Here is a 13626-nt window from a genome sequence, read left to right as displayed (position 1 = left end):
AGTGTGGGCTACAGTAACCGTGGAAATGTTAGTGAGAAGGTCTGAAGAGCAGCAACATAGAGCTTATATAACTTAAGTCATAAGCTAATGCTGGGAATTCTGTTCCTATTGAGTCTTTTGCGGGGGGAAGGGACATGTAATTGCACAGGAATTCTCCTAGATGCTCTGAGTGAATGTGTCTGCTGTTCTTCACCATGGTTTTCCATTTTTCCTCTGTTACTTGCCTCTAATACAGACATAGTCAGACAGCCAGTTACAAAATCAGACTTGACAGTCTTCTGGTTTCACAACTGCTCACAAAACCAAATAGGAATTACAGAAAGCAGTACTAATCAATTTTTGAACTACCATTTCAACATGTAGGGGTAACAGCAGAAACACGAGAGCAGTTTACTGGCCAGGGAAGAAAGCAACATCATGATTAAGGCCAAGTTTCTAGAGCGAAAAGTTGTTTCTGCAGCCATTGATGGCACTTAGCAAGGAAGACTTGCTACTATGACAGTCAGGTGAGCAGACAGACCTTTCCTTTCCTGTCCTGTCCACAGCTCTGCATTTTATTTAGAAAGAGAACCTTGCCCAGGTTTGTCTCTAGTAAGCTAGTACTCATCAGATCACTGAATCTCATAAGCAGTGTTGTTCCACCAGGTAGGTGGACTGATCAGCTCCTGGCATCCTGCTTCAAAGGCATTTTGTTCTTATTTACTACAAAGGAACATGCTGGACCAGTATACACTTAACTCAATGTTAAGCAGGACTGACACCCCAAGGCTAGTTTTGTTTTTCCTAGAGCCAGCTGGGTTTTTTGGCTTTGCAGTTCAAAAGAGAATTTCTTGCTGAGTTTCATCTCTGAGGGATGTGTGGCTTAGAAGGACTCTGAGCAGAATGGTAGTGAGAAGGTCTGCCCACATGGCCAGTGTGTTGGCTTAGCAGTCAAGGAACATTTTTGGTTCTTCATTGGCTTCTATACTTGGATGATGCGGGGCATATCGCTGTGCCTGTGTTGCCCCTGTTTTATAAAATAGCATCTCACTGATTAGCTGGCTGGTCTTTGGGTATGGTAACAAAGTATAGGGTTCTTCGCACCTGAGCTTCCAATTCTGCATCAAAGTCCTGTTACACTGTGAATGTGTTAGGATTCGTGAGTATGTTAGGGTTTATGAATGTTTTGCAGTGTTGTCACTCTTTCTTGTCTGTTCTGTTCATTAGCCTCTGATAAAAGCTGAGGTACTCTTGTTACTTGTATGCAGCATGTAAAGCTTTTGAGCATTAAGGATGGGAAGGAAATGTCCAGCCGTTAGATCACTGGTTTTTCTCACTCAAAAACCTGTAGCTCTAATGGTGGAATAGTGAGGTTGCTAGAGAAAGGCATTGTTTTCTGAGCGAAAATGAAAGAGTTTAAATTAGAAATGTAGTTTGCAGGGGATCTTCAAAGACCACAGTAAGAAATTCTTGTCCTGGTTATGCCTTGGGATATTACTGGAATGCATTCGAATTATTATTTTACTCTTTTTGACATTGCTCCAAGAACATCTTTTGACATTAAACAAACAAATCTGTCCTTCCCCTCCTCTCACCCCCCAGCTTTAGACAACGAATTCTTCAACAGGAGCATGACTTTAGGACAAAATGACAGGCAAAGAGTTAATGTAGTTTAAAAATGGATTTAGTAGGTACTTTGGGCATTTATCAGATACAGACACATTTGTGTGTGTATATCTGAATCTCATGTGTGAAATTGATGTTTGTGCATATTTAATGTATCTCACATTATATAGAACGGTCTGTTAGTCCAAGTCTAGCAGCCAGATGGCTTTTGCTAGTGTATTACCATATTATACTGAGGAAGAGTGGAAGGAGAGGTTGAAATACGATGTGGCTTCCTGCAGCAGGTCTTGTTCTAATTTCTTTTACATTCTTAACATTTGTAGTGGATCTTTTGCTATACCATCTTAGGACTGTACTTAAATCTAAAGAAATACAGGCATGATCTTCCTGTATCTAATTTAGATATTTTTAAAAGTCTGTATCTATGTTAGTGTAAGAATTCAAAAACATACATTTGTAAAGCATCTGCCAGATAAGATGAGATGAATGTAACTGCAAGAATAGTTTTCAGTCTAAGCAAAATACAGGTGAATGTACATGATCATATAGAGGTGGGAGCGAGTGGTTTATGAACTGTATAGCAATGAAAGGTGGTTTTCTCGAGAGCTGCTATTTGGAGCATAAGGGAAACACACCTCAAGACTCTTGTGCTCAGCCATTGGCTATGGACTCCAGAACACCCTCACCTACCTCCCTTTTACCATGTCCTACATGTAGGTTTCCCTGCCTCTGCCTTCCTGCTCATAGAGGCGTAGCACTGTTGTTTGTAGCACTGTGTCTCTATGTCTGCTCCTTGTGTTTTCTTACCTTTGCTTTCTCATTGCCTGTTTGCCTCCTGTTCTTCAGGTTTGTGTTTTTGCTTGCTTAAGCCTTTAATGCTTTCACAGAAAGTTATGGTATGAGGTAAAAGGAAAATTAGTTTTGTCACTTTTTAAAATTGTTTGTGAAAGATAGAGGAATGTTTCAGGATCTCATCAGTGTTACCTTGTTGCTGCTGCTGGTCCTTAATCACTAGATGAACTTTCCCATGAGAGGTAGAATATCTCTATGCTTGTTCTTCTTCCTGGTGCTCATGCTGGTTTCATTCTGGCAGGCTTGACTTATTGCTGGTTTTGTACTATAATGCTATTGCAAAAGGGAGTGTCAAAAGCATATGTAAGGATGCAAACAAATTATAAAATTAAACTCCAAATCCTAAATCAAAATGATAGAAGTGTTTTCTGTTCTTTGATTTCCCACCCACCACTTCCTTGCCCTTATCCCAGAAATGTTAGACATGAGCTTGAAACTCTTCTGTTTCATGTACTGTTGTATATGTAAAATGTTGGAATTTTTTTTAGATCAATTTCAGCTGGAGCAAACAAGAGCCCGCCATCAACTCCTTCCTTCTATATTGCAGGCCCACTCCCCGATGGATGGGAACAAGCTATGACCCAGGATGGAGAAATTTACTACATAAACCATAAGAACAAGACCACATCTTGGCTAGACCCAAGGCTTGACCCACGCTTTGGTAAAAGTTCATCTCACTTCAGAATTTTTGATTCGCTTCAGTTCACTCAGCTTTAATTTTGCAGGCATATTTTGAAAACTTTTAATAGTACGATTAAAATATATTTTAATTTGAATTATAGAGACCTTATTGAAATAATTATTTTTAAAAAAAGATAAAAAGGATTAGCATATATCCTTTAGGAGTGTATGTCACCAGAGTTTCTAATGGTAGGGGTTGGTATTTTGCCATATGATCCATACAGTTCCCAAAGTTGGTGGCATTCAGAAATTACTTACCTACAGACAGTTTCAGCCAAGCTCACTCTTCCCTGTAAAATTGCAAAAATTGCCACAGAAGAATCTTTTAATTCCCAAACACTTACTTTCCTTTGCACTATCTTAAAGAAGGCATTGTCAAATAATAATTTATGCTGTTTAAATACACTTGAAACGTATACCAGCTTATAATTCCAGCTTGTCACAGTGATGATCATGACAAAACTTTCTGTTTTAAACAATATGGAGAGAAATTATTAGTTTTGTTTTTTCTACTTTAATAATCTTTTTGTGGGGTAAAGACTATGTAATATTGGAAATAGAAATAGTAACTTAAATTAGGGAGCACAAGGTCTAGATGTAAAAATTCAACAAAATAGAACTGATAACTCATTTTTTGCAATGTTCTTGATCTATATGAAAAGCAGAGCTGCAAACATTTCAATAAAATATTGGCACTGATGACTATGAATAGCAATAGCATATATTATTAAGAGATGCTAAACTAGTTTCTCAGATTGTCCAAGTGATTGTTCTGATGCATTTAAGGTGGTATTACAACTTTAGGCTTTGTATAAAGCCATGACCTGTGTGTGTAAGCTTTATTAGCTGTATTAATTTGCCCTTGATTTGTTTTCCCAATAACTTACTATTTTCAACTTCTTTGGATTTTAGTTATTTTTCCAGAGCCATGGAAAAAACAGTAGGGGTAAAAAAAAGAAGAGATCATTGTGGTTTTCAGGCTTTAGTTTTGGACTCGGTGCAACTAAATGAAAACAGTGTGCAGATCACTGAGTAGGTCAGGCTGAGGGGATACAAAGCCTTTGAAGCTTTACAGGGGTTGACCTAACAACAACTGTGGGCCCCTTTTGGGAGAGGCATTAACTCCATGAATGCCGTATAAACACAGAGCTACAAAACTCAACAGTCACTGTTCTGTTTTTCTGAAATGGCTGTTAGAAATTTCAGCATTTTTGTTTTGTAGGCTTGAGTGCTTACTTTAGACATCCGTTTGGTCTTACGGAGAACACCACGTTGTCACACTTTGTTTATAAACTGCTCACCAGTTTGTAGACAGGTTGAACCACTGTGCAACTTGAGCCCAAAGGTGGGGCGTATATTGAAGGTTGTCAGCTTTGGCAAATGTCCATGCTGGCTTTAACACCAGCCAGAGTTGCAGACCTGTTTGTGTGTTGCATGAGGAGTGTGTGGGTAATTTGCAACTTCACAATTACTTAATATGTGAATAAGGCTGAAAAGGAAGCGGTTATTTTGAAAATCAGTGTTGCCTTTTGCTGTTAAAAGAGGCAGGTCAATTATAGTTACTTCAGTAATCTTGCAGGGTATGTATTTTTCTTTTCTTTGTATCACATTATAGTTTCCAATGATGAGCTGGAATTAAGGAGGAGTGTGGAAAAGGCTTTAATTGACAGAGGTTGTGAGTGAGATGAATCTTGTTTCTCAGAACTATTTTGTACTCCTGTAAATGCTATGGTCTAACTGTAAGGGCAAAAGCTACTCGCCTTGTGCATTCTGAAACTCCATCAAATGTTAAGGCTGCGCAGTTAAACTGAAAGAAGTTAGAAATGTCCAAAAGACTGCATAAGGGTTTCTTGCTGCATAGCTTCCCTTTTTGGGCCCACTGCGTATGTGTATCCCAGACAGGCTTGAGTACATGCCAAGGCTCTTTATTTTGTGGTCGGACTTTTAATCTGTTCCAGACCTTTTCAGTCAAAGAGCTCAAGTGTAACTGAAAGGGGCAGGAAAGGAAAAAAAAAGCATGTGGGCTCTTCTGATCTAGAGTGACGGCAAATAGAGACAAGCTGCTAGCTGCTGTTGAGCTTGAAGGAGTTTTCCTTGAAATCTTAAGTTGTACGCATTGTATTATGGTTTATGTTTTTATCATTTGAGCCAAGAAAATACAAAATCTTGTTCCTGTTGCTTTCTCACTTGTGACCTCCTTAAGTCGCTCCAGTAAAGAAGAAAAAAATCTGTTTGACAGAGCTAACTTACTGAGTCTTGCATTTATTTATCATGTGGAGATCCTCAACAAGTATGTGCTGTGACCCTAAATAGCATGTGAATGACTCAGAAGTTTACCTTTCTGCGCCTAATATAGGTTGAAAATCCTGTTGGTTTTTTTCCCCCTGAGGATCACCATACTCTTTTCTATCGCTGTTTTAACATAAGGGCTTGGTTTTCACTATTTTTTGACTGCTAACGCTTTCAGAAGCAATCCTAGGTGAATTCATCTTTGTAATGTTGAAGCTTTTGATTATTACAGTGATATAAATGTTGATTGAAGATGGAGAAATTCATTTCTTCCTTGATACTGCCACTTTCACCAATCTGAAGAACCATTGAAAACAATAAAGCAATTGAATGGTATGTGCAAACATACTCTTCTGTTCCAGTATTCAGAAACAGAAGGTTTGAAGAGCCTTTGCCCTTATTGCTTCTGAATGCCTAGCTTCCAGGGAGACAGCCCTTATATCTCTGTATATTCCTCATCAGATAGAAGCTTTGCATTCATCTTTATTTTCTCTAGTAGGTGTGCATATATCTCTTTATTTATTTAAGTAGTGCTGGGAATTTTCCATTAATGTGGCTAGAAAAGAGAGAAGGAAGGAGGATCAGTGTGAAGAAATCGTTTTAGGCAGACACACCTACTGACTTACTTGGTAAGGGGAATTTGGGTATTGCATTCATGCTTTTAAACAGAAAATTAAAGGATGCAGTTAATATGGATTCTTTACTGGAGCAGGCTTTTAAGACTAATGTATCAGATAAGAGTCCCTGTCAGGATACCTAGCTGTGGAGTAGGCCGAGTCTAAAACCTGAGTGCTCCAAACCTGAGCTGAAGAGAAGAACTTTGTTCCAAGACTCAGATCTAACATCTTTGAAGTGGGCTTGAGGTCTTCAGCTACACCACTTAAACAGCAGTGAAGTCTTGTTGTGGCTCAGATGTTGATCCTCCAAGTCTACATATTTCACTTTAGAACAGTTTTGCGTTAGGAGAATTCACAAACTTCAAAAATATAGGAAAGAACCAAGTGTGAAAGGAGGATCTTCTCATGCCAAGCACAGGCAATCATAAAAGATGACATGGGATCAAAGGAATGGGGATGGGGGGGTGGTTCTTAGGCCTGTGTCAGCAGGATTCTTGTCTAGTGGAGCATCTGGTAGAAACATGCTGTCCTACCTTCTCAGTGTCTTTGCAGGCCTTGTAGAAGGGGCTTCAAATTACTCTTTTTAGAAGGTTATTTCTTTAAGGTGGTTGGGCTGTCAGGTTGACCTTGTGTTTTGGACTGTTTTGTCTTTTACTAGCTTCTCCTATTGTCCATTGGTCATTCTTCACAGATCCTGCTGTTTTTCTTAAGCCTTCCAGATAAGTTAGTATGTTTTCTTGATAGTCAAAGAATGTCTGAGTAGGAAACAGGTCAGCTGTGCATTCCAAGTGGCTGGAGTTGGTGAAGTAGAAGAACATCTGCTTTTTCTATAAAATTAAATTTCCTAGAACCAGTTGAAGTTTGGAATCATTCAACTTTATTGCTACAAGTTTCCAAGAACTGGCTTTTGTATCGAATACCATTAAAGGGATTTTAACTGTTATTTAAGTTTGCAGATAATAGGACTTGTTTTTGAAATGCAACTTAAAATAATTTGCCCTTTGAGGATACTTAATTTGTTAAATTCTAAGATGCGATGGTGAACTCGAAGTGGGAAAATACGAGAAACTGGCAGTTGATTTCTGTGTCTGTATTGGGTTAATATAAGTCTTGTGTTTAAACAATAGTACTCCATTAGCGTAGTCAGACAAGTCTGTCTGCAGGAATTGGAATAAAGCAAGATACTGTTTCAGTTTTCTTGTTATTTTATTCCAGACTTCAGTTTTATAGGTTTGTTACTAGAGATCATACCAGTGTTACACACACCCAGTCTTTTTCCTTCTGTTCTTTCAAATGTTGGAGCTGCCATACAGGGTATGAAGCAAAAGATGTGACCTCAGATTTAAATCATTGCCACAACTTTTTTTATCACTCCCGCTTAGAGATTATGTTAATGTTTTTTGAAGTTCCGTATGAATTTTGGATGAGGGGGAAGGCAAGGCAAGACAGTGTTTAATATCATTATGGAAAGTGCCACAGGGGCTCTGTGTACAGTAGCTGCTGGAGCTACGCAAGTAGGAAAAGGAATAAAAGCGATAATAAAAGCAAACCTCATGAAGTTCAACAAGGCCAAGTGCAAGGTCCTGCACATGGGTCGGGGCAATCCCAAGCACAAACACAGGCTGGGCGATCAGTGGATTGAGAGCAGCCCTGAGGAGAAGGACTTGGGGGTGTTGGTTGATGAAAAGATCAACATGACCTGGCAATGTGCCCTTGCAGCCCAGAAAGCCAACCAGATCCTGGGCTGCAACAAAAGAAGTATGACCAGCAGGTCGAGGGAGGTGATTCTCCCCCTCTACTCTGCTCTGGTGAGACCCCACCTGGAGTACTGCGTTCAGCTCTGGGGCCCCCAACATAAGAAGGACATGGACCTGTTGGAGTGAGTCCAGAGGAGGGCCACGAAGACGATCAGAGGGCTGGAGCACCTCTCCTGTGAGGACAGGCTGAGAGAGTTGGGGTTGTTCAGCCTGGAGAAGAGAAGGCTCCAAGAAAACCTTGTTGCAGCCTTTCAATATGTAAAGGGGGCTTATAAGAAAGATGGAAAGACATTTTTTACCAAGGCCTGTAGTGACAAGACAAGCAGCAATGGTTTTAAACTGAAAGAGGGTAGATTTAGATTGGACATAAGGAAAAAATTTTTTATGATGACAGTGGTGAGACGCTGGAACAGGTCGCCCAGAGAAGTTGTGGATGCCCCATCCCTGGAAGTGTTCAAGTCCAGGTTGGATGGGGCTCTGAGCAGCCTGGACTAGTGGAAGGTGTCCCTGCCCATGGCAGCGGGGCTGGAACTGGATGATCTTTAAGGGCGCTTCCAACCCAAACCATTGTATGATTCTGTGATAACAGTAGGAGTATAGAGAATGCACACCAGGGTTTTCTGCTTCCTTCTTTTGTAATGTAAGAACATTATACCTTTGAAACAATGAAAAGGGCTTGTTCGGAAATACTGAAGTAAAATGCACCTGTAGATTTCATTGAAACAGGTATTTATCATTTCAATAAAAAAAAAAACCAAAACAACCAAAACCAACTGCACAGCAGACTTGAAATGTACTTAAAAGCTTAAGCTTCAGAGCATCTGCTAATTTTTAAGTATCAGAAATTAAAAGAAAGTATTCCATAGTGTTGCTTTCTTATACCTTACCTGTCTGGCACTTTGTTTAATATGTGTTTTTTCACATGAGTTTTTAGGAGCCTTGCCAGAGGCAAATTTGTGGACAAGATAGAACTAGAACCTAGACTGGAAAACTTTTTTTTTGGCCTTTGTGTGGTCAAAAAAAAAGCCCAGACCTTATGTCTGGTCACAGTGGCATTTCAGATTTTTTTAAGTTCAAGATCTGCCTTCCATTTGTGCACAAAAGCAGAGCATGAGCCACAGTTGGTTTTGATCTGCGAATGCAATGGCATAATCTCTTTACATGCTCTCTAAAACAAAGTGGATTTGACTCATGTGAAAGGTCTATTGGTATTAGATTTTTCACTTCCCTATCTCTGTTTTTTCAGAACAATTTCAGGAGATCACTTAGGATGGGGGAAAGACTTCTGTATTTTGGTATGTGTGTCAGAGAATGTGTACAGATGGAGCAGCATCAGTTTTCAGTGCACCAGTGACTTGTGTCAAAGTGAGCTCGTTGCGAATCTGCAGAGGCAGATGAAATTTCACTGGTAAGCAACCCTTTGTAATAGGGGATGCTGCTCTTACAGTAGGGACAATAAATAGCTTATTAGTTGTTCATCATCATAACAGAAAGTGAAACCATGTTTTGTTCAAAAGCAGCATGTATTTAGACCTGAAGAAATCTTTAAATGTGTCCACAAGTATTGCATAAGGATGCAGTTATCTCCTTTATGTAGAATACTTGTATACTAATAAAAAGTGAAAAAAAATCCCACTTTTATTAAGGATTTGTCAGAGCAGTAGGTTTATGTAAGTTTGTACCTGTTTGGGGGTTTGTTTTGTTTTCAGAATAATTTAATCCTGTTTGAGAAAGGAGGTTTGTTGGTAATGGTGTCTTTATGCCAATAAAAATAATGCGTACTTCCAGTGTTGTGCTAGAACAGCTGTGACAGTGAAAGAAAACTGCACTCCTAATAGGGTCATTTTTTCCACCATATCCTTCCAACACCACAGTTTGCACGTCTCTGTTAATGAGCATACTATGGTAAAAACTGAAGGTGCATCATTTTGAACACATCATTCATTATCTGTAATCTAAATATACGTATACACACACAATAATTATATACTGTATATCTAATCATATATAATCTAAAATTCAAAGAAGCGTCAGCTTTTTTCCTCCTGAAATTCAATCTGTTGAAACATGATTTCAGTTCCTTATATACAGAAAACATTTTTTCTCCATTTCTTGACAGTATACTGTTGATTTTTATTTTTTTAATTACAGTAGTTTTTACTGCATTTTGTAATTCATGTTTAATCATTTCTGATGGGTTTATGACAGGGATTAAAAAAAAGATGCAGATGTGCACATACATATGCACAAGGTTTCTTCCCCTCCAATAAATTGAAGGAAACCTGCATTTAAAAAAAAAAAAAAAAAAAAAAAAGGACGACATTGTTTTATAATTAGTTATACAGAAGCTTGTCTTTTGGCCTAATTAACCCAGGAAGTACTATGTGGTGATTAAGCAGTGAAACTCTGTTTGCAGCTAATACCCTTAATGGGGACTCTTTGCTGATTAAACTTTGGTCTAAAGCACACACTAGCTTTGATTAAATATATTTTGCCAGATATTCAGTGGACAGACGTGGGGCCTTGATGAGCTGAGTCTTGCACTTTCTGTAGTCTTCAGTGTTTCATACATACAGTTTCAACTTAATGACATTAGTTGAGGTTTCTTCTCGTAACCTGTCCTATGCAGTGTGCCCTACATAGTCCTCCTGTCCTAATACTTACACTGTCAGTTGCATTATGTATGAAGATTTTAAAATAAAGCCAAATATTTAAGAAATTGTTTAGACTTCCAAAATTGAAACTTATTTCTTTTTAAAGAATGGAAAATGTTTTGTTTTATATGCATTCACTGAGCAGAAGTTTCTTATAGCTATTTACGTTACTGCTGCTGAATCTCATTTATATATTGCTTTTGTGGCTGGGCAGAATATTTCAGTTCTTCTGAAACTGGCATACATTGAGTTAAAGTGCTTTATAAATACTGCTGTTGACTTCTACGGGGAAAAAAGTTAGATCCATGAACAACTGCAACAGCATTTTGCTCCAGTTTAGTTTCCAGTGTGTTAAGAGTCTGTCTGTGGATGCTATAGAGTCTTAGTGGTGGTCAATCAAACCAGCTGTTGCACCTCTGCATTTTAGGATACAGAAGGATTTTTAAAAACTATGGCAGCTTTATCAAAGAAAACTAAGAACTCTTTAAATTAATTTATATTGTTTTAATCAGTAGGTGCCATAGTGATAGAAGAACAAAAACAATACTAATTTCATTTGAATAGAAGTAATTGATAAATGCAGAGTAATCAATCTATAGTTTGGACATGCTTCTGTAATAGAGAATATTTTCATTGGATATATCTTGTTTTAACCAAGAGTCCAGCTCAGGACTGTGTGAATATTCCTTTTTACCTGACTAAGACACTAAGATTTGTTTGTACACTTAAGACAGCAAGATGAGCCCAGAGAATAGTCTGTTTCAGGTTTCCCCCTTACTCCAAGCTCCAGGATTCTCAGATTAACCGGAGTCTGAAAACAATGGAATATTTTATTGTGCTAATTTTTAGGTTGTTTTGTAACAGCAGCATTATGAAACTGCAACTGGGATTTCCTTAAAGTAATACAGGAATGCATTATAAAGAATGCAATCCAGAAACATGACTAGTGTCCTGATTAAACAAATTGTTGTACCAAGTCTCTCTAAAAAAGCCACTTGGAACAAGTTTTTATTACTTCCGAGACTCATTCTTTCAAATCCTGCTAGTAATTTTTTTTTCTTCACAGGTCTTTTCAACTTAATCAAAGAGGATTTTTGCCTTTGTTGCCGTGCTGCAAACTAGCACCATTCAAAAACCTGGCCATAGCCAAAAATGATGCACAAAAACTGTCTGGTTTCCAAATGAAGCTGAAGGGGACAAGTACTCTTTTTTCAGTTCCCTTAAAGAAAACATTGATTCTTACTTTTAAGAGCAGTAAGCTATAATATGCTCAGATCCTGAGCTTTTTTGTTGTTGTTTGTTCAAACATATAACGTCTTTAAATTTGAAGATTAAAATTTGTTTTCGTTTTGAAGGGTGAAATGATAAATACAAAAGAAAAAAAAACATAAAACATTCAGCTGTGCCTATTAATGATTAAGGGTGCTCTACAGCAATCTTTGCACATAATTCTCCATAGGGGAAAGGTACTGTGTCACTGAAAACTGTCCGTGCCCTGGGACGTGTGATTTAAATTGGCATAGGATCTGGGGAGAGAATTAGCCTTTTATGTTTGAGTTGTTAACAATCTGCTGGCCTTTTCTCTCTAGCACCAATGACTGGTAATCGTTTCTCTCTCTTGGTTTGTTTTTGTTTTGTTTTATTTTTCTCTTTTTCTTTTCGTTAAGGATGTAGACAGCAGTCTAAACTTTTTTCAGTAACTGTCAAGTATTATCTCCTACAGTACAGAACAGGCATTTTGCTGTTGAGTTTGGACAGTAGAACATTTAATGTGTAACATTTGAAGACTACTAATTCTCTGTTCTCAAAAGCATATTGCAGCTATTACAATTGACTGTATTCTGCAGATTGTGAATCTAAGCCATATTAGAGGACGGCAAGATCTTTTTTATTGTCTTAAGTTGCCCGTGTTTTTTAACTTGTCTGCCCCTCCTCCTCCTCCTCCTCCTCCTCCCTCAAATCCCCCTCTTCTAGAAACAAAGACTTGTTTGTTCCTCCTCTGCCTGTGAGGTCTTTGCAGCCTCTGCTGTGTGGGTGCAGAGCCCCTTATTTAAATGCTTTCCATAGCCATGGAAGGTAAGGAACAGGATGCATTAGAAAACTGTAGTCCTAACTCTAATAGATAAATGAAGCTCTTTGCCTTTGAATTCAAAGTACTTTAAAAGAGCTGTGCATGTCAGCATCATCACAAACCCAGGAGGTGTGGAAAAAATAAAGTGTGCTCATCTGAGATCACACTGATAAGCATATTCTTTAGAGTGCAGATTTCTGCAGTCATGTCCTCAGTAAAAAAATGGAGAATTGAGAATTAAAAAAAAAAAAACAAACCACAAAACAACTGAAAACCAAACCAACCAAACAAAAAAAACCCCAACAACAAAAAAACCTTTAAAACCATCTGTTTTTTCCTGTCACTTGAAACAAGATGTGTTTTCCCTCTTTTCATTAAAAATTGTGTTGCAAATTATAGAAAAATACATTCTTTTTTCTGTTTCCCCTTGAAGATAGCACACTTGTGTAATCAGCCAAGATGGCTGAAAATCATTCAGTGTTATTAATGTTGTTTTTTTCCATTGGTTCTTCACTTGGGTATGTTGTTAAGTCAGTAAAATCCAGTTAACATTATCTTCTTTTAAAGTCCAAACTTTTAGTTCAATTTCACAGTTAAAAATAGTTCCCTTACTTGAAAAACATCTCCATGGTCTGTTCTGCGGACAGTTGAAAATCTTGTCAATTTGAAGTGTTTCGCAGTTACATTCTTGAAATAATAAAATGCTCAGAAAAATCCTTTTAATGGACACCTGAATAAGAATTGAGAAACCAGAGTTTTAGGTTTGGTTTCTGAAGAGTTGCCAAATTGTATAGTTAAATTTTCCCATAATATTTACTGATGAATATTAAGTATACACTGCAGTATCAATATCTTATGATATTCCTGTTTTAGATACACTTTTATTTGGAAACATTACTTTCAAAATGGATGTCAGAAGGCATTTCAGGGATCTAGGATGAGGGAATAAAATGAAAAAACATCAGATAAACATGACTTGTTTCTTACAGTTTTAATTGCAAAATCAGTAGATGGGAAGAATGAAGCAAACTGTGATCAGAGAGAACAGGAATAATACAAGCAGCTGTCAGAAAGATACAGGTATATAAAATATGAAGAAT

At 37.9% G+C, this 13626-nt stretch overlaps 1 protein-coding gene across 8 annotated transcripts in view; it reads left to right on the top strand.

Annotated features, from left to right (window-relative positions):
* YAP1 (Yes1 associated transcriptional regulator) overlaps positions 1-13626 on the top strand; it is a 96614-nt gene that overhangs the window by 56809 nt on the left and 26179 nt on the right. For 4 of the 8 annotated variants that reach the window (XM_030042834.2, XM_030042835.2, XM_030042836.2 and 1 more), the window contains exon 4: positions 3005-3118. The exons of the other annotated variants lie outside the window; for them this stretch is intronic. In XM_030042834.2, the coding sequence (XP_029898694.1) occupies positions 3005-3118 (114 nt within the window). The remainder of the gene's footprint in view (positions 1-3004; positions 3119-13626) is intronic. 8 annotated transcript variants of the gene reach the window in all.

This window comes from Aquila chrysaetos, chromosome 19, assembly GCF_900496995.4.
Source record: "Aquila chrysaetos chrysaetos chromosome 19, bAquChr1.4, whole genome shotgun sequence".
NCBI lineage: Eukaryota > Metazoa > Chordata > Aves > Accipitriformes > Accipitridae > Aquila > Aquila chrysaetos.
Note: the sequence above shows the minus strand (reverse complement) of the source record. Positions and strands in the feature narration are given on the sequence as shown.